Source organism: Pan troglodytes, chromosome 19, assembly GCF_028858775.2.
Source record: "Pan troglodytes isolate AG18354 chromosome 19, NHGRI_mPanTro3-v2.0_pri, whole genome shotgun sequence".
Lineage (NCBI taxonomy): Eukaryota > Metazoa > Chordata > Mammalia > Primates > Hominidae > Pan > Pan troglodytes.
In genome coordinates this window covers 93,056,479-93,077,388 of record NC_072417.2, presented here as the reverse complement: position 1 = coordinate 93,077,388, position 20,910 = coordinate 93,056,479, and the positions used below count along the sequence as shown (strand labels likewise).

The 20,910-nt window shown below is 50.1% G+C and overlaps 2 protein-coding genes across 17 annotated transcripts in view; one reads left to right on the top strand and one right to left on the bottom strand.

Moving 5' to 3' along the window:
* CCDC40 (coiled-coil domain 40 molecular ruler complex subunit) overlaps window positions 1-18,575 on the bottom strand; it is a 67,344-nt gene extending 48,769 nt beyond the window's left edge. For 4 of the 13 annotated variants that reach the window (XR_001711121.4, XM_009433450.5, XM_063799410.1 and 1 more), the window contains exons 1-7: window positions 17,818-18,520; window positions 16,341-16,404; window positions 14,258-14,716; window positions 6,949-7,189; window positions 5,703-5,881; window positions 4,483-4,566; window positions 4,189-4,408 (exon numbers count right to left, since the gene is read on the bottom strand). Coding sequence is in view for 12 of the 13 variants with exons in the window: in XM_009433450.5 (XP_009431725.3) it covers window positions 4,189-4,408; window positions 4,483-4,566; window positions 5,703-5,881; window positions 6,949-7,189; window positions 14,258-14,716; window positions 16,341-16,404; window positions 17,818-17,846 (1,276 nt within the window). In the remaining variant the exon portion in view is untranslated. Of the gene's footprint in view, window positions 1-4,188; window positions 4,409-4,482; window positions 4,567-5,702; window positions 5,882-6,948; window positions 7,190-14,257; window positions 14,717-16,340; window positions 16,405-17,096; window positions 17,520-17,751 lie in introns of those variants that run through there. The other 9 variants (XM_511721.8, XM_063799411.1, XM_024350724.3 and 6 more) reach the window with 8 other exon arrangements.
* Window positions 18,576-18,630: 55 nt separating this feature from the next.
* The window catches only part of TBC1D16 (TBC1 domain family member 16), a 96,635-nt gene continuing 94,355 nt past the window's right edge, over window positions 18,631-20,910 (top strand). For 3 of the 4 annotated variants that reach the window (XM_009433444.5, XM_063799995.1, XM_001159856.8), the window contains exon 1: window positions 18,631-18,718. The gene's annotated coding sequence lies outside the window, so the exon portion shown is untranslated. The remainder of the gene's footprint in view (window positions 18,719-20,910) is intronic. The other variant, XM_009433442.5, reaches the window with a different exon arrangement.

Here is a 20,910-nt window from a genome sequence, read left to right as displayed (position 1 = left end):
AATCTTCCATGCCCTGGAGCTTTGATAACACAGGAAGTGTTTGTTCCTTGAAAGGTTACTAGAAGCCTTCCATAACATCTTCCAATACTGGTGCATTTAGGGAAAACAGATTTTTGACATTTTCAATTTCTTGCATGATGAAACCAGTACAATGCATAGCTTTCTTGCAATTAAAAACAAAAAACAAAACAAAAAAAACCCTCCCCCAAGTTGTCCTCATTCCCAACATTGTTACTTGCATGATCTCCTTTTTATTGCCAGATAAGCCAGCAGTGTGTAAGGTTTATTGGTCATTTAAAAAAAAAGCAGTTTATTTATCAAGTCAATTCATTTTTTATTTATTTCATCAGCTTCTGCTTTTGATCTTTATTGGTTTCTTTTTCTACTTCTTTCAGTTTATTTCCCTCTTTTTAGCTTCTCGAATAGAATGTCTGTTTTCAGGCTTGTTTGTGGAAATGTAAATAAACTCTGTCATGGGTTTTGTCTGAGCAGATTTGGCTGCAGCCAGAAGTCTTCATGCGTGGACTTCCCGTTGTTGTTAATTTCCAGAGTCTAACTGACATGTAGGTCAAATGCTAACCATCCTTCTCCCTTAGAATTCTGTATGCATTGGGAGGCCGAGGTGGGCGGATCACGAGGTCAGGGGTTCAAGACCAGCCTGACCAACATGGTGAAACCCCGTTATCTACAAAAATACAAAAATTAGCCAGGCATGGTGGCGGGCCCCTGTAGTCCCAGCTACTTGGGAGGCTGAAGCAGGAGAATCGCTTGAACCCGGGAGGTGGAGGTTGCAGTGAGCCGAGATCACGCCACTGCACTCCAGCCTGGGCGACAGAGAGAGACTCCATCTCAAAAAACAAACAAACAAACAAAAAACACAAAAAAGAGAATTCTGAATTCTGTATGCATTGACATCCTGCTATTTATATTTAAGATCTGTGATTCTCAGCCCTGGCCGCATGTTAGCATCATCTGGAAGCTTAAGGGTCAAAAAGAAAGCCAGAAACAAACAATGCCTGGTCCTTCCCAGAACAAACCAATCTGAAATCTGGGCTGGGATAGGTCCTGGTGGTTTTGAGCTCTCCCTGGTTCCTCCAAGGCGCAGCTGATGGAGGCCTTGATGAAAGCGTAGCCCAGGCCCGGCCTCAAGAGGCCATCTGGGTTTTCCCGCCTGGAAGCCTGCAGCTTTTTTTCTTTTGCTGTGGTATTTGGAAATCCCACCAGCTATGTCTGCGGAGGTTTATTTTCTCTTTCAGCTGCATGGCCCGTCACGAGTCTTTCTATCTGCAGATTCGTCTTTCCTGAACTCACGCATCTGTTCTCCTGGACATTGGCTATTGCCTCTCATCTCCTGAAATCTCCCTTACGGACACTGATTTGATTTCCCTAATCTATTGTCCATGTCTTTTATCTCCTCCTCAAGATATCCATCATTTGGGGTTTTGCTCTATTTCCGGGGAAGATTCCTCGAACTGGCTTTTTAATTAAGAAATTCAGTTTTCAACTGCATTCATTTGTCTAGTTAGTGCCTTTTGGGGGGATGATTATATTTTTAAATTTCACGTACCCCTCTTCCTAACACTTTGTTCTCTTTATGGATGCAATGTCCTCTAAAATCTCATGAGACTACCAGTTGGCGCCTCTGCACACTCTGGGATGATGATTATATTTTTAAATTTCACGTACCCCTTTTCCTAACACTTTGTTCTCTTTATGGATGCAATGTCCTCTAAAATCTCATGAGACTACCAGTTGGTGCCTCCGCGTGCTCTGTTTTTAGAATCAGGGCTGGGTTTGCCTGTCTGTCCGGCTCAGTCTCCTCTCAGGTCTGGGGATCTCCGGTTGGTAACTCACATTTTGGTGTGAAGGTTTAGTGTCGGTGATGGTTAATACTGAGTGTCAACTTGATTGGATTGAAGGATACAAAGTATTGATCCTGTGTCAACTTGATTGGATTGAAGGATACAAAGTATTGATCCTGGGTGTGTCTGTGAGGGTGTTGCCAAAGGAGATTAACATTTGAGTCAGTGGCCTGGGAAAAGGCGGACCCACCCCCAATCTGGGTGGGCACCATCTCATCAGCTGACAGTGCGGCTAGAGTGTAAAGCAGGCAGAAAAATGTGAAAAGAGAGACTGGTGTAGCCTCCCAGCCTACATCTTTCTCCTGTGCTGGATGCTTCCTGCCCTTGAACACTGGACTCCAGGTTCTTCATTTTTGGAACTCAGACCGGCTCTCCTTGCTCCTCAGCCTGCAGACGGCCTATTGTGGGACCTTGTGATCCTGTGTCAATACTGAATAAACTCTTCTTTCTCTATATATCTATCCTGTTAGTTCTGTCCCTCTAGACAACCCTAATACAGTCTCCCTCCCAGATGAGGCAGGTGACCGTGGGCTTTCTCCAGGGGCCAGGACGCACGTCTCACCTAAGGGACTGTGCAGTGGTGGCTGCCCCCAGGTCAGGGCCGGGACCGTTGCCCAAATTCTTCAGTTCTGAGAAGGCAGAGACGGTGCTGTTTGACGCAGGCCTTGCTGGGTTGAAGAGCCTCGGCTCCGGCCCTCTCCTAATCTCCAGGAAGCAGAGTCCACCAGAGTGTTTGGATCTTTTCGGAATCCCACCCACTCTTTGAGCCCTAGCAGAGGGGAGCCGGAGGGCGCTCCACCCCAGCTCCACGGCTCCAGCCTCACTGCAGGTGTGGGGAGCAGGTCCCTACCTTCAGGTGGGTGTAAATTTGGTTACTTCTGGAGGATGTGGCTCTTTCAGTTCAGCGTGGATGTCACTTTCTTTACTTTTACTGTTTTCTGTTCATTTGATGCTAACTGGAGAGAGGTTCTTTTTTCTTTTTTTTTTTGAGATGGAGTCTTGCTCTGTCGCCCAGGCTGGAGTGCGGTGGTGCAATCTCGGCTCACTGCAAGCTCCACCTCCCAGGTTCACGCCATTCTCCTGCCTCAGCTTCCCAAGTAGCTGGGACTACAGGCACTCGCCACCACGCCCGGCTAATTTTTTGTATTTTTAGTAGAGACAGGGTTTCACTGTGTTAGCCAGGATGGTCTCAATCTCCTGACCTCGTGATCCATCCGCCTCGGCCTCCCAAAGTGCTGGGATTACAGGCGTGAGCCACTGCGCCCAGCCAAGAGAGGTGCTTGATAAGTGCCCACTTACCCTAACTCTGAAATTTCCAGAACCTCTTCCACTTTTCTCAGGGTTTAAAATGTTTCTTTCCAGAACAGCTGGGATAGCCATGTTTCTGTTTTCCTCCAGGTTTGTGTAGGTCATTTCCCCATTATAAGAGTAATACACAGTTGATTGAGAAAGTTGAAAACATCAAAAAGCATAAAGACTGAAAAACTCCGTAGTCACAAGAGGAAGCCACTGTCCCCGGTCACCTACATGACCAGCTCTGTGCAAGGACGTTGCTTTATCGGTAATGTTGCATAGCACGTGCCGTAGCCCCCACTGTCTCATCTGATTCAAAGCTACCCACTGACCTGCCGCACACATCCTACGGCGGTCAGGCCCTGGGCCATGGTCTGACCGTCGTGCCTCACCCTCACATTCGCATCTATCGAAACCCTCCATCACCCCTGGTCTGCTCTTGCCTCCTGGTCTCATCTATCCTTGGACCTCTGCAGCTCACCCATCTCTCCCAGTTTTGAATCTCTACACTCTGGCTGTTAGCAGCTTCAGCATTTGCTGCTTTGCCCTGACAGGTGCCATTTAACATATTTATGACCGGGTGCAGTGTCTCATGCCTGTAATCCCTGCGTTTTGGGAGGCTGAGGCAGGTGAATCACCTGAGGTCAGGAGTTCGAGACCAGCCTGGCCAACATGGTGAAACCCCGTCTCTACTAAAGATACAAAAAATAGCCAGGCATGGTGGCAGGTGCCTGTAATCCCAGCTACTTGGGAGGCTCAGCCAGGAGACTGGCTTGATCCCGGAAGGGGGAGGTTGCAGTGAGCCAAGATCACGCCATTGCACTCCAGCCTGGGTGACAGAGTGAGACTCCATCTCAAAAAACAACAACAAAAAGACATTTGATTTATGTGCCTTCCCCTCCTAAAAAGGGTGGGAACCCCTCCAGGATGCACACACATCTTACTTTTCTAGATGCCTGGCCATGGTACATGGAGACACCCCTGGGAAACCCTCCAGGACCGGATGGCGTGTGGGGCCGCCGGGTTGCCTTACACTTTTTACGCTCCTCGTTGGCAGCTGCGCAGGTCTTGGTGTAGAGAGCGCGGGCGGCCTGCAGCTCCTCCTCCTTCTGCCTGCGCTCGCTCGAGGCCATTGCGTGGCGGTCGTGACTCTTCTCCAGCAGCTTCTGCAGGTGTACCAGGTGCTGCTGCACCTCATAGAGATTCACCCCCAGCTCCTGCCGCTGGGCTCGGCTCTGCTTGGTAGCCACAACCTGGACCAAAGAGAGAAACAGGGTCACCAGGACGCAGGCATCCGACCAGGGTGGGAGACTGGACGGATACACACCAGCTCTTGGAGGTCCAGCTTCAACTTTTCGATCTGTCGGTTCAGGTAGTTCTTCAGGGCAGCCTGGAATCTTACCATCAGGGGCTAGAACAATGGAAAACCACAGGTGGTTACCTTCCTGGTTACCCTCCTGCCCGACCCAGGGCTCAGCCCAGGTGGCCACAGGTCTCCCTCCGGTGGGCCAGAGACGACTTCCGTGTGGAGTGCTCCCTACTTCTGCTTGGGATTCTTACTCTGGAAGCCACAAATTAAAGGCACCTCATGGTCTCATCTGAGGCACTTGCAGAGAACTGTGTGCATATTTTGGCAAAATGACGGTGAGCTGGGGCCAGAGGGTGGGGTGGAGCAGTGGTCTGGGGAGAGAACCTCCCCGTGCAGCCCCCAGCTCCTTCCGGCAGTTCCTGGAGCTCTGCAGCTGTCCTGATGGGTAAATGAAATCAACATCTGCTTTTTCCCCTTGCCAGTGGGTGGGGCAGGGAGCTGCGATCCAATTGGTGCCCTCAAGGCAGTGGCTGCCAAGATGGGCCCCACACCGCCAACATTTGGCAATGACTGGAGACTTTTTTTTTTTTGAGACAGAGTTTCGCTCTTATTGCCCAGGCTGGAGTGCACTGGTGCCATCTTGGCTGTCTGCATGCAACCTCCGCCTCTTGGGTTTAAGCGATTCTCCTGCCTCAGCCTCCTGAGTAACAGGGATTACAGGTGCTCACCACCATGCCCAGCTAATTTTTTTTTTTTTTTTGTATTTTTAGTAGAGATGGGGTTTCACCATGTTGGCCAGGCTGGTCTCGAACTCCTGACCTCAGGTGATCCACAGACCTTGGCCTCCCAAAGTGCTGGGATTACAGGCATGAGCTACCACGTCCAGCCTGGAGACATTTTTGATGATCACAACCAAGGCGGGGGGTGGTGCTCCTGGCATGTAGCAGGGGGTGCTCAGGGATGCTGTTCAACACCACGCAAGGCACAGCACAGAATGACCCGGCCCCACGGGGCAGTGGTGCCGGGGTTGAGAAACACAGGCCTTACCTGTACCAACCTCAGAGGAGAGTACCCTACGAAGAGGCAGGTCAATCAGTGCCGATAAACGGTGCAGTGAACAGGCGAGATACAAGTACAGCATTTAGGGTCAGGAGTGGGAGACAGTGCAGGCAGAGAAAGGGGCCTGAGTCATTCTCCATCCATGTAGGCAAAAGCAAAACCTGGGAAGGCTTCCTTACGTGGTCTGGGTCCAAAACCACCAGCTGGGACCCTTCATCTTCTGCTTCCTCGTCACTCCCCTCGGACTCCACTCTCTCTGCCACGGCCCCCTCCTCGGTGCTGGGCTGCTGGATCTGGTCCTGGAACACTGGCAAGTCTCCTTCCCTGGGGTGGGCATCGGGCACCCCTGGGGGGATCACTGGGGGGAGAGATAGCGACACCATTGAGGAGCTGCTGGAGAGAAGCCTCAGTGATTCTATTCTGGGGCATCAATGGCACAGCTGCTGTCATGCCTCATGCAGCATGATGGGAAAGTGACAGCAAAAGCATCCAAACGGTCTGTGGGTCAGAAACATCATTCACCCCATCTTCTATTCCCTGACTCAATGCATCCCAGAGAAAGCGTCCCGTTTTAAAGGTAGGCAGGAAGGAAATTATTTTTGAGAGGCTTTCTTTACACATAAAGAGTGAATAGAAAGGTGGTCACTTAACTAGTGGATTGGATACAATATTTTTTTTCCCCAGACAGAGTCTTGCTCTGTTGCCCAGGCTGGAGTGCAGTGGCGCGATCTCAGCTCACTGCAACCTCCACCTCCGGGGTTCAAGCGATTCTCCTGCCTCAGCCTCCCGAGCAGCTGGGGATTACAGGCACCCGCCACCACGCCCGGTAATTTTTGTATTTTTAGTAGAGACGGGGGTTTCACCATGTTGGCCAGACTGGTCTCGAACTCCTGACCTCAGGTGATCCACCAGCCTTGGCTGGGATTCCAGGCGTGAGCCACCGCGCCCAGCTTGTTTTTTACTAATTTAGACACGTGCTGTTTTCATGTCATTTGCAAGTAATGAAAGGTTTGGACCGGCTGCAGGTCGGTACCACAGGGAATTTGCAACTGCCTGATCTGCCCTCCCACGTCCACAACACTGGGATACCGGGACTATGTAAGAAGACAGGGGTTCTGGAAAGCCTTTGAAAGCCAGCAGAGAGATTCAGGCCTGGGGGTGCTGTCACGGCACGTCTCGCTCTGAGACCAGGAGCCCGTGAGAAATGGCCGTCAGGGGATGGGGCTGGGCATCACTGAATCTTGGCGAAGGCCGCGTTCTGTCACTTAATCGGACCAGTTCCTTAATGGCCTTAGGGAACCTGTCTGTTAAATGGAGAATGATTCCTACTTCATCGGTCACTGTTAGGATTAAATGAGATAAAACAGTAAATGCCCAATAAATGTTATCCGTATCTGTTAATAAGATTTTTCTCTTTCAGCTCACAGCCACTCAGGAAACAGGTAACGGATGACAAACGAGTGGCGTCCCTTGCACAGAAGGGCCTGGCCTGTGCAGGTGGCTCATCGCCAGGGCAGGGTGACCTCAGCGGGTGGGTGGCACCTGGCTCCTGCGAGACGAACTCCTCCAGGTCTGAGGACTCCATGTCGCTCCCGTGGCTCAGCCGGAAGCGGTGCCGGGCGCCCATTGGGAGCACCTGCCCCTGGGGCTCCTCTGTGGATCCTGTCTATGGCAAGAACAACCAAAACTAAGTCAACAGGGCTTAATTGCCACTGAGAAGTTATTCAATTTTAACTCATTACATTTGTGAAAGTTGTCAGACTCAAAATATAGTCACCTGTGTGTTTTTTTTAAAAAAACCTGGCCGGGCACGTGGCTCATGCCTGTAATCCCAGCACTTTGGGAGGCCAAGGCGGGCGGATCGCTTGAGGCCAGGAGTTCGAGACCAGCCTGGCCAACATGGCGAAACCCCGTCTCTACCAGAAATACAAAAATTAGCTGGGTGCGGTGGCGGGCACCTGTAATCCCAGCTACTTGGGAGGCTGAGGAGAGAGAATTGCTTGAACCCGGGAGGCAGAGGTTGCGGTGAGCAGAGATCACAGCACTGCACTCCAGCCTGGGCAACAGAGCAAGACCCCTTCTCAAAAATAAATAAATAAATAAAGTTAAAATCGAGCCAGGTGTTTTTATGAAGGGAAGACATTTTCTTATTGAAATTTCCCTAAAGGGGGCTGGTTTGAAAGGAGAGAAGAGGAGACAGTCCTCTTGGGAGACCCTGGCCAGGAGCCGAGGCTTTTCCGCATGCTTTCATGAAGAGGGTGCTCAGAGTTGTGGTTTCCCATCCTCGAGGCGCTCAGCATGTGGGAGCAAAAGATCCCAGGACCCATGCATTCTCATGCCTGGGTGTTTACACTTAGCTACAGATGCAGACACGCAGAAACCACTCTTTTATTATTATTATTATTATTATTATTATTATTATTATTGAGTAAGGGTCTCACTCTGCCACCTAGACTGGTGTGCAGTGCTGCAATCATAGCTCACTGCAACCCCCAACTCCTGGGCTCCGGTGATCCTCCCTCCTTAGCCTCCAGAGTAGCTGGGATTACAGGTGCACACCACCACACTGGTCTAATTTTTTAATATTTTACTTAGAGGTGGGGTCTTGCTATGATTCCTAGGCTGGTCTCAAATTCCTGGCCTCATTCAGCCTTTCTGCTTTGGCCTCCCAAAGTGCTGGGATTACAGGTGTGAGCTGGGGGAACCACTTCTGAATTCCCTGGGCGGGGGAGAGTTAGATGTTTTCCATTTTAGACATTTGCAAAAGTCAAATGATGATTTTTATATCCAAGTGATTTCCTATTACTTTAACAATTATGTTAAATTTTGAGCAATGTATCATCCTAAATAACAAACAGAGAGAGGTTCTGTAAAGGAAAATGACATTTATTTGGGGATAGGGCATTGCAATGGGAATACGGGTGTCATAGTAAATTATGTTTGTATTTGGGGAGGTAAAGGAAGATGAAAGTTGACAAAGGAAAAATGAGGAGGATTACATAATTGTTTTGTGATAATTCTCCTTGGCTGTTAAGGATCAATAACAGGGTGGCATCAGCCCAAGTTTCGACAGGCAGTTGCTGGCAGCTGTCCTAGCAGAAGTGGTTTTTTTTTTGGAAAGGTTATGATGATCTTTGTGCAACATTGTGGGGTTTGCAGAGTCTTTTGTGATACTTTTTGTTATGAGAAGCCCTCCCCTTAATGCCTTTCCCCAGCTCTGTTTTTCAGCGTTTTTTGTTGTTGTTGTTGTTTTTGAGATGGACTCTCGCTCTGTCACCCAGGCTGGAGTGCAGTGGCACAATCTCGGCTCACTGCAAACTCTGCCTCCTGGGTTCAAGTGATTCTCTTGCCTCAGCCTCCTGAGTAGCTGGGATTACAGGCACCTGCCACCACACCTGGCTAATTTTTGCATTTTTAGTAGAGACAGGGTTTTGCCATGTTACCCAGGCCGGTCTCGAACTCCTGGCCTCAAGTGATCCACCCGCCTCGGCCTTGCAAAGTGTTGGGATTACAGCCACTGTGCCCGGCGTCCGTTTTAGCTTTAAAAGAGACTTTTGCAGTTATGACTATTGACAATAATTATTGCTGATGATGAACTCTTGGATATTAGTAACCCAGACAATGAGTCAGGGTTTTGCTGCCCATAAACACATTGTTACAAAGCTCATCTCATGCCACCCTCGCCATAACCCCACAAGTCAGGTTCTAGTCATTTCTGTTCTCCATAGTAAAGCAGCCACATGGAGGCTGAAGGGCTTGCCCCAGTTTGCACGGGCAGCCCCAGGTATGTTCAGCGCCGGCTGTCTCTGTCTCCAGCCCATGCACTGTCTCACGGCACTTCCGCAGATGGTGTTGACTCTGGAAATTATTTCTGAGGCATCTGGAGCCATAACAACATTAATGGGAGCCCAGGGTCAAAACCCATCTCCAGGGTGTGCAGCAGCGGCTTCTCCTAATGAGAGGTTTCTGGGTGTTCATGTGCACAACTGGACACAACTCCCACTCACACTGTCCCAAAGACTGAGAGCCAGTGGGAGGTGGGGAGCAAGGGTCGCTCAGGGGCTGTCCCTGCCCTTTGTTCAATCATATTTGAAAACTACTTCCCAGTGTATTTTCTAGAAATTAGGCCCAAGGATGAAAATCGGGTTTACAGAGCAACAAGTGACCTAGACTTCACTTAAACAAAGGTGAAGACACTGGTTTTGCTGTTGTTGAGAGAGAGAGAGATATATATATTTTGTTTTGTTTTGTTTTTGAGATGGGGTCTCGCTCTGTCTCCCAGGCTGGAGTGCAGTGGCATGATCTTGGCTCACGCAATCTCTGACTCCCAGGCTCAAGCGATTCTTGTGCCTCAGCCTCCTGAGTAGCTGGGACTACAGGTGTGCACCAACACACCCGGCTAATTTTTGTATTTTTAGTAGAGATGGGGTCTCGCCATGTTGGTTAGGCTGGTCTCGAACTCCTGGCCTCAAGTGATCCGCCTGCATCGGCCTCCCAAAGTGCTGGGATCACAGCCATGAGCCACTAGGCCTGGCCTGTTGTTGTTGATAAATTCTTAAAATAAGATTTTGGTTTTGGTTTTATATTTGTCACTTGTGATCACAAAACTTAATTAGGGCTCAGCAAATACTGAATCATGCTGTTCTCCAATTCTTAAAATAAGATTTTGGTTTTGGTTTTATATTTGTCACTTGTGATCATAAAACTTAATTAGGGCTCACCAAATACTGAATCATGCTGTTCTCCAAAGTGACTTTTAGAAACTCTTCTGGGTTTCCCAGGGTAGGGGAGTAGGAGGGATGGGTGGCTTGTGGTTCAGAACGGTGGCTTTGAAGCAAGAGCTACCGTTTGCCGCAACAGCTGGGTGACTATGCAATGACCTTGCACCTCTCAGTTTCCTCATCTGTACAATGGGCACAATCATAGTTCCTACCTCGTAGGGTTGTCAGGATGCTAAGACAACACAGAACAGTGTCTAGCCCATAGTCAGTGCTCAGAAGCATAAAGCATCCTCTTTCCCTGCCTCCCTTCCACACTCCCATCTCCCCTTGTAGAACAACTGAAACCTAAGCTATGCTGGGAGTAGGGGGCAGCCAAGGCAGTGAAAGTGGGAGACAGGTTACATCCAGGAGGATTGACCACATCAGTGAATACAGTAAGGATCATGGGGCCAGGCTTCTCCCTGTTGGAGAAAGGAGCTACAAATATGGAAGAGGAGGCCGGGCGTGGTGGCTCATGCCTGTAATCCCAGCACTGTGGGAGGTTGAGGAGGGAGGATTGACTGAGCCCAGGAGTTCGACACCAGCCTGGGTATCACGGTGAGACGCCCCCTTGTACAAAAAATACAAAAATTAGCCGGGCGTGATGGTGAGTGCTTGCAGTCCCAGCTACTTGGGTGAGACTCTGTTTCAAAAAAAAAAAAAAAAAAAAAAAAAGGAAGAGGAGAAAACCAGGAGGGGCTCCTTATGGAGGTGAGATGGAATTAGAGGTTCTGTTGTGAGCCAAGGCCGGCCGCAGGGGTGTGTTCCAATAAATATAGATGTGAGCGAATGTCTGTGTACATGGTGTATGTATAAATGTGGGGGAAGTACGTACAGTACACGCACAGAGGCCCTATCTCCTGCCGCTGAGAGGGCCTGGGGACAGTGACACCCCAGCATCAATGAGGACCCCAGCACCCAAGTGATAACTTCTAAATTCTATTTTCCACTAACAGAAACAGGGCTCCCGGAGAAATGTCTGATTCTAAGGCTGGGCAGTCTATGGCAGAAAGCAAGAAAGCCCTCAAAGAAGGATGGAGGTGCGTCCGATCACACAAAGGCTGGTTTAAATGGGCCCTCACTGGCCAAATTGAGCATCAAAATACATAATGACAGTAATGGGTTCTAACCCAGTGAATCACATGGAGAGCCCTGAGTCTATGCAGATGTAAGAATATAAATAAACCAAGAGTTTAATGAGGAACCAACATTCACATCACTCCAAAGTGGCTCCCTGTGTTTATCTCAGAATGCGGGGTTGCTTGAACATCTGAAAATCAATCAATGTAATCTACCAAATTAACTAACTAAAAAGGAAAATACAGTCTTCTTAACAGACACAGAAAAGGATTTGACAAAACCCAATACCCTTTTATGATTAAAAAAAAACAACCCAACAACATACAACAAACCGAGAATACAAGGGAACTTCCTTAACCCGATAAAGGGCATCTGCAACACCCACAGCAAACATGGCGCTTTACAGTCAAAGACTGATGCTTTTCCTGTAAGACCAGGGCAAGACAAGAGGTCTGCTCTCACCGCTTCTATTCAACATGGTGCTGGCGGTTCTAGCCAATGCAATCAGGCAAGAAAAAGAAAGAAAAGGCATCTGGATGGGAAAGGAAGAAGTTAACTGCCTTTTTTCTCAGATGAGATGATTATCTTTGTGAAAAAGCCTACCGATTCTACAAATAAGCTAGTCTAACTAGTGAGGGACTTTAGCAACGTGGCAGAATATCAGGTGAGTATACAAAAACCAATTGTATTTCTATATGCTAGCCACAGACAATTGGAAACCATTTATGATGGCATCAAAAATGTGAAATACTGGGCAGGAGCGATGGCTCACACCTGTAATCCCAACACTTTGGGAAGCTGAGGCAGGCGGATCATTTGTGTGCAGGAGTTCGAGACCAGCCTGGCCAACATGGTGAAACCCCGTCTCTACTAAAAATACCGAATTTTAGCTGGGTGTGGTGGTGTGTGCCTGTAGTCCCAGCTACTTGGGAGGCTGAGGCAGGAGAATTGCTTGAACCCGGGAGGCAGAGGTTGCTGTGAACCAAGATCATGCCACTGCACTCCAGCCTGGGTGACACAGCAAGACTACATCTCAAAAAAAAAGAGAAACACTTAGGGATAAATCTGCCAAAAGTTGTATAACACCTGTATACGTTTGTAAGCAAATATAAGAAGTCCTCAATAACTGGTGGGAATCTGTTACAATTTTTTTCTCATTCTAAATAGTATTCGCCTTCCTATCTTAAACCAAAAAAGAAAAAAGCACCTTCCCACAAAATCTTCATTAAGTATAAAGGAGTAAAAGGTCACTTCACAATGAAGAATCTTGGTGCTTTTAAATTTGGTGACTGAAGTGAACATCATCAGGAATGGTGGAAGCTGGAATCCTACATCCCTGGTGGGACGCACTGAGAGCCCCACGTCGCTTCCGTGATAGTCCCACCAAAGCCTCATGACCCTAATCCCATCATGAGGAAACACCGGGCAAATCCAGGCTGAGGGACGCTCTACAAGACAGCTGGCCTATGACCTTCACAAGGGTCAAGGTTGTCAAGGAAAGATTGAGGAGACTACAGAAATATGAGCACTCAGGGCAACGTTTGATTCTGAACTGAATCTCTTTGCTACAAAAGACGTCATTGGGACATTTGGCGAACCCTGAATGAGGCCTGAGCATTCCTTGGAAATGGAGCAAGGCAATTTCCAGAATTTTTTTTTTTTTTTGAGACAGAGTCTTGCTCTGTCGCCCATGAAGGAGTGCAGTGGTGCGATCTCGGCTCACTGCAAACCCCGCCTCTCCTGCCTCAGCCTCCAGAGTAGCTGGGATTACAGGCATGCACCACCACATCCAGCTAATTTTTGTATTTTTAGTAGAGATGGGGTTTCACCATGTTGGCCAGGCTGGTATCGAACTCCTGGCCTCAAGTGATCCACCTGCCTTGGCCTCCCAAAGTGCCGGGATTACAGGCGTGTACCACCACGCCCCACCCAATTTCCAGATTTTGATGGTTGTGTCCCAGCTGTTTGTGGGAAACACACAGAAGCGTTCCAAGGCTTTGGTGATCAGATCTGCAACTCACTCTCCAGTGTTTAAGAAAATAAAAGATCCTTTTTATTGTACTCCGTTTTTTTCTGTAACTTTGTGATTGTTTAAAGAAAATTAATGAAAAAATATAAGAACGCAGCTATTGTCATTGTTTTTATCTAGAACTGCACTATTCATTATGGCAGCCACTGGCAACAGGTGGCTATTTAAATGGAAATTAGAATCTTAAACAGTTAAAAGCTCCATTCCTCCAGCTCGCTAGTCACATTTGGAGAGCTCTCTGTAGCCACATGTGACTGATGGACCACATTGGACAATGCTGCTCTGGAAGCCTGGGAACTTGGATGCTCTTACGCGGATGGCGGCTATGGAGGCCCCCAGCCTTGGGCTTGGGCACACTGAAGCAGAGTCCAGGATCTCTCAGCATTTGACCGTGAATCCTGAGACCTAAGCTTGCTAAGAAATTTCTTTTCTTTTTTTTTTTTTTTTTTTTTTTTTTGAGACAAGGTCTCACTCTGTTGCCCAGGCTATAGTGCAATGGTGCGATCTTGGCTCACTGCAGCCTCCGCCTCTCGGGTTCAAGCAATTCTCCCACCTCAGCCTCCTGAGTAGCTGGGATTACAGGCGTGCGTCACCACGCCTGCCTAATTTTTGCATATTTAGTAGAGACAGGATTTCACCACGTTGGCCAGGCTGGTCTCGAACTCCTGACCTCAGGTGATCCACCCACCTTCGCCTCCCAAAGTGCTGGGATTACAGGCGTGAGCCACCGCACCCAGCCTTGCTAAGACATTTCTAACAGGGATTGCAATTTGTATTTATAATGTATTCCCAAGTTCCTCACATAGGGTGACAAACCCCGTGGGCCGTGCGACACTGCCACAAAACAGAAGTCAGGGCTACTCACCAATCTGCCCACTGCTGGCCCAGAGGTGACCTGGCCCATTTGCTCCGACGGGCCTAAGACTCCGTGGAATGGCTCTGGGGAGGTGACCCTCCCTTCTCTGGATTCTGGTGGACCGGTGGCCTCTTGCTGGGAGCCTTGGAGACCAGCCTCCCCGCTAACACTATCGTACGCCTCCTCTCCAGGCAGTTCCTGAGGAGGACTGAAATACGGGTAAGTTGTATCTGTAGCACTGATTTGCCCTTCCGGGAATGAAGTTTCTGTATAGTAATATTCCTCTTCGCTTTCAGCATCTCCATAGGACACAGCCTCCTCTTCCCCTTCCACTGCTGCTTCCCCTTCTGTCTGGACCTCCCCCTCTTCAATTGCAGCTTCCGCTTGGGTTGTGACTTCTTCAGGATGCTCTGTGCTACCGACAGCTTCTTCACCTTTCTGGCCATCATCCTTCTCTGGTGGTGACACCTGTAAAGGTGTGGCAGGAAAAAAATCAGGAAACAAAGTATAAAGGAACTTGTGAGGTTTTATTCTTTATAGTGTAATTATATCAATGGGAAAACTGCATTTATACCCTTCTCAGCATCACTAAGAGATCATGTTTCACTTTGGGAGGCCGAGGCAGGCAGATCACGAGGTCAGGAGATTGAGACCATCCTGACCAACATGGTGAAACCCCGTCTCTACTAAAAATACAAAAATTAGCTGGGTATGGTGGTGCACACCTGTAATCCCAGCTACTTGGGAGGCTGGGGCAGGAGAATTGCTTGAACTCGGAAGGCAGAGGTTGCAGTGAGCTGAGATCGTGCCACTGCACTTCAGCCTGGAGACAGAGTGAGACTCTGTCTCAAAAAAAAAAAAAATCATGTTTCATGCTTCAGTTTATCTGTTCTTTCTTTTTTTATTTTTTTTGTGACAGGGTCTCACTCTGCTGCCCAGGCTGGAGTGCAGTGGCGTGATCTCGGCTCACTGCAACTTCCACCTCCTGGGTTCAAGCGATTCTCCTGCTTCAGCCTCCCAAGTAGCTGGGACTACAGGTGTGTACCACCATGCCCAGTTAATTTTTCCATTTTTAGTAGGGATGGGGTTTCACCATGTTGGCCAGGCTGGTCTTGAACTCCTGGCCTCAAGAGATCCATCCGCCTCAGCCTCCCAAAGTGCTGGGACCACAGGCGTGAGCCACCATGCCTGGCCCTCTCTGCTTTTCATAATCATTTTTGCATCCTTCGTTACAGGAAATGAGTTCCGAAAAACTCAGGGCAACCCAAAGTTGGACATCCTTTGCATCCCTGACTAATCACTGACACTGTAGAATGGGGTAGGAAGAAAATGAGTCTCTCTTCAACTGAATTGAGTTTGTTCTGGTGCAAGATAATGTCATCATACAATATACTTGACCAAGTCCTAATTCTCTTTATTTATTTGTTTTTAATTTAATTTTATTTATCTATTTTTTGAGATGGAGTCTTGCTCTGTCGCCAGGCTGAGTGCAGTGGCACAATCTCGGCTCACTGCAACCTCCATCTCCCAGGTTCAAGCCATTCTCCTGCCTCAGCCTCCCGAGTAGCTGGGACTACAGGCGTGAACCACCATGCCTGGCAAATTTTTGTATTTTTAGTAGAGACAGGGTTTCACCATGTTGGCCAGGATAGTCTCGATCTTTTGACCTCGTGATCTGCCTGCCTTGGCCTCCCAAAGTGCTGGAATTACAGGCGAGAGTCACCGTGCCCGGCCTATTTATTTATTTTTGAGATAGAGTTTCACTCATCACCCAGGCTGGAGTGCAATGGTGTGATCTTGGCTCACTGCAACCTCTGTCTCCCGAGTTCAAGCCATTGTCCTGCCTCAGCCTCCCGAGTAGCTGGGACTACATGTGCACACCACCACGCCCGGCTAATTTTTATATTTTTAGTAGAGATGGGGTTTTACCATGTTGGCCAGGCTTGTCTCAAACTCCTAACCTCATGTGATCCACCCGCCTTGGCCTCCCAAAGTGTTGGGATTACAGGCGTGAGCCACAGTGCCCGTACTCTGATTCTCTTTAATTCCTAGTAAATATAAGCCCGGAATAACTTCCCATAGGGAATTTTACCATGTGGCTTTCATTATTCCCTTCCTTCTCTCCCTCAGAAGCCGATCCATCTTCCGGATGGGACCTGGTTTTAGAGAAACAATTGAACAGTTTCAAGCAACAGCTTTCTTTTTCTTGGCCCTTATCCCCTCCTGAATTCTGCATGTTTATTTACTTGTTACTTCTCTGCCACCCCCAGGCTGTTGTCACGACTTTGTCCTGTTTGTCAGGAACCATAGCACTATATCATGCCTGTCAGGTGGCGGAGATGCCACAAAAGCAAAGCTCCATGAATGAATGAAAAATATAATTATTAAAACATCGAAGGAACAGCAGGATTAGATCACCCCAGAAAAGTCACCTCAAATATAACTTGTGTCTGGGACAAAACTGGGGAAAAGAAATACAACGTAGAGAAAGTAGCGCGATCAGAGTAAGTGTTCTGGGGACTCTGAGTTTCTCCACGATTTACGTAGCACAAGAATATATATACAGCTTTTTTAAAAAATTAAAGATTCAAGCTATTTTTATCTGTCAAAGGAATATAGATATGTTCAAAGAGACAGACAGTGACAGTTCCCTGTGATCTTCCCTTTCCTTCCCAAGATAATCATTGGTAACATTTAGGACTACATTCTTTCAACATTTTTCTATGTTTTAAACACACACACACACACCCTGAATTAGAGATCATAGTATACCTACCCTTTTACATTTATGCCTATCGTTTTATTAATAATACCTTTAGTCTTTCCATGTCAATACATACAGACCCACCTTAAAAAAAAATGAAACAATACCGATGTGTCAAAGGTAAAAAGGCCAAACTCTTTCCAATCGTTTCTATCCTTTTAAACAGAGCCTAAGCGAGCAGAGGCCCGGTGGCAGGGATCTTCACTCAGCCGCCCTCCCTGTGCGCGCTCAGTGCTTCCACCCAGGCCCCAGGACGGTGACCGCGGTCCATCGCGGGGCCGCCTAACCGCAGGGACCCCTCCCATCGCGGGTCGCCCCCAAGCCTGCGAGAGGGGATCTGTCCTTGCAGAAGGGAGGCGCGGGGCCGGGCTGGTCTCCGGCCACAGCGAGTGGCCCCGGAGCAAGGTCAGGGGCAGCATCCGACAGCCCCGCGCCCTGCAGAGCCCTCTACTCTTAGGAGGACTGCGCGCAGGGACCGCCACGCAGAGTGGTTGCCATGGTGACTACAGAGCGAGCGGTCCCGGGTTTTAGAGGGAGTCGCGCGCTTGGAGTAGGGGAAAGAGGGAGGCCGAGAGAGGACAAAGGGACAGGAGGGGAGAAGTGAGAAGGGTTGGCGGGGGGGTGAGGGGCTGAACGCAGTGGATGGGAAAGGCCAGCAAAATGGCGAGAGAAGAGACACAGGCGAGAGGAAGGGGGAGTGGAGGCGAAGGGGCGAGGCAGGAGCCGACGCGGGGTCCACCTGGAGCGGTGAACGGAGAGCGCGGCCTGGCGACTCCAAGACCCGCTGCCCCTCGGCCCGGCTTACCGGCCCGCCGCGCCGCCCGGTTCCGCCATCTCCCGTTGCTAGGCGACGCTGTCAACATCCGGCTGGGCCGGGACCACGCGCGCTGCGAGGGCGGGGGCCGCCGGGGGCGGCGCGGCCTTTGTGCCATCTCCACGCACGCAGAGGCGCGCGCCATCTCGACGTGTCGTCCCTTAGACTGTAATGATTAGAGCACGACCATGCTTTTCCTTTATCGCTCTCTGCGCCCGGGTCCCGCCTCGGCTGCACTCAATTTCCGTAAAGAGACAGCGGAGTCAGCGTGTGCCCAGCGGGCGGCTCGAGGTCCCGAAGGGACCTGCCGGGCACCTGGGGACGCCGGACTGCTAAGCGCCCGGGAATGGCAGGCGGGCTGGGGGCACCGGGGGCCGGGGACCCCGCGCATGGCCAGTGCTTTTCCATCTCCTGCCCTAGGGGGCTCCAGTGCCCTTCTCCAGGGGTCCTACGGAGACTCCCTGGGAAGCATGGACGCCCGGGGGGTCTTCCGGAGCGTATCTTCCCTTCCTAGCCCGAAATAGGAGAAATCTCCCTGCAGAGGGCGGCAGCGGAGGGCCAGCGCGCACGCGGAGCGTCCGAGAAGCCCTGCCTTTCCCTCGGGGACGCCGGGCTCGGGTCGGGGCACAGTCCCCGAGGCCGGGACGCGGCGAGGCCTGAGGGAGGGCCAGCAGGGAACTAGAGGCTTGGGCCCAGGGCTGGGCCAGAAGGTGGGCGGGGAGCCCGGCCGGGCAGGCAGGGGCCGGGCCGGGGGCGGGCCCGGGGGCGGGCCGGGGGCCGGGCCTCCCCGCGCGTCCCCGCCCCGCCGCGCCTCACTGGCGGCGGCAGCGGCGGAGGCGACGGTGGCGGCTCTCGGAGCCGGCGCGAATCCGGCCCCCGCAGCGGGACCCGGGTGGGTATCGGGGCCCGGACGGGGCCGCGGGGGCGGGGTCCGAGGGGTCCACCGTGCAGCGAGCAGCGCCCCCTCGGCGGAGCTGGGGCGGGGGCGCGCGGGGCGCGTGGGGCGCGTGGGCCTGCAGCCGCGGGACCGGGGAGGGGCCGGGGTCCGGCCGCCGTCCTCGGGGTGCAGGGCGCCAGCAGGAGCGGGAGCGTTGTGGGAGGACCTGGATCACGGAGGGGCACCTGGGGACTTTTCCCCGCGGCGAGTGAGGGCACCCCGGGCCCGGAATGGGCCTAATTCGGGGAGACTGGTCCCCGCCTGTCTGGAGCGGTGGACCGGGGAACTTGCGGTCTTTGTCTGGCTGAATCGGCGGAGCAGACGTATGAGAACTTGTGGGGTGCCGGCGCGCGCCCACACAGCCTCCAAAGTGTGCGTCCCCCCAGCAGCGCGCGCTCAGCTTTCCCGGCCTGTCGGGCTTGGTGGTCTGGGCTGTTTAAGATCCGCGTGTCGGGATACTCACTTCCGTTCCGCCTGGGCTCCCTTGTTCTTTCCTTTGGGGGAAAAAAAAAAAAAAAGGAAAAGAAAGAACGAAAGGAAGGAAAGAAAAAAAGGAAAGGCAACTGAAGATTGCTAAACATAACCTAGGGGATCCTGCCGGAAGCCGCTGAATCCTGAAATCCTGTGATTCCCACACTCGGAAGCTGGTGTCGTATATTGGCCACAAAGTAGTTCAGATTTGATTCAGAAATAGGAACTGAATAGAAAAGACATAACAAAAGTTAGTCTCGCCTTATGGTAAAGTTTGTTTTACTGTCTGGGTCAAGTTCAAATGAGAAACTGGGCTGATTGGCCAGCCTCTGCGACTTGATCCTGAAGATCTGCTTTCTTTTCTACCAGAAGGCTCCTAATTCTTTTATCTGGAATAAAAAGGGAACTCAGTCTTAAAGATGCTCACGTGAGGCGGCATATTGCCAGAGGGTGGGCGCAAAGACTGGGGGCTGGAGATTCCATTCCAAATCTGTTACTGATTGATCAGAACACTTTTTCAAATCCATGCCTCAGTTGTAGAAAATCCTCATTAGAAACGCTAACAGTAAAATTGGTGAATACTAAACACTTTTAAGAACCATGAAAGCTTTTGTAAATAAAGAATAAAGTGAGGAGTAACTTTTAGTATTAACTACAAAGTTCGTTAATGGCTGTTGTTTGCATCCTGAGCGTGGTTATTGTGCGCATATTTTTTGTAAGTGGCATGTTTATGGTGAGACTATGGCTAACGAAAGTTTTTATGGCGAAAGTTTTTATGGCTGGGCGCCGTGGCTCACGGCTGTAATCCCAGCACTTTGGGAGGACGAGGCGAGCGGATCACCTGAGGTCAGGAGTTCGAGACCAGCCTGGCCAATATGGTGAAACCCCCCCCATCTCTACTAAAAATACAAAAATTAGCCCGGTGTGGTGGCGTGAGCCTGTAATCCCAGTACTCAGGAGGCTGAGACAGGGGAATCGCTTGAGCTCGGGAGGCGAAGGTTGCAGTGAGCCAAGATGTGCAACTGCACCCCAGCCCGGGTGATAGAGCAACACTCCGTCTCAAAAAAAAAAAAAGGAAAAAAAAAAGTTTTTATCTGTGGAATTATTTAATCCTCTAGCAATTTTGGTGATTGCGTTAGTAGTTCCTAATTATCATGCATGAATTCACTTAACCCACAAAACAAGCTCATGAAGTCAGGACTGCAGTTATGCCCATTTACAGATGGGAAAACTGACGCTTAGAGAAGTAACTTCCCAAGCTCATGCAGTTAGGAGTGACAGAATTAGGCCTTAGGCCCAGGACGTCCCAGCTCCAGAAAACCGTTGTACCACTTTGCCCTCTGTCTTACAGAGGGTGCCCACCATTCATATACAAACATTCTGCCAAGTGGTTCATAACAGTGCAAGGAGGTGGGACTAATCCCATGTCACCACTAGCTGCTATTCTCAGTTCACTTCAGTCTGGAAAGCATCCCCCAGGCTTCAGGATAAAGTCATTGAGTTTGCAGAACCTACCTACAATTGCACTGGTCTCTGTCCACAGTTTTGGGTAATAAGGTGCAGTGGTTAAGAACATGGCATAGAAAGATGGGCTGCTGGCTTCAAATACAAATCCTGGACTGGGCATAGTAGCTCACACCTATAATCCTGTATTTTGGGAGAATCACTTGAGCCCA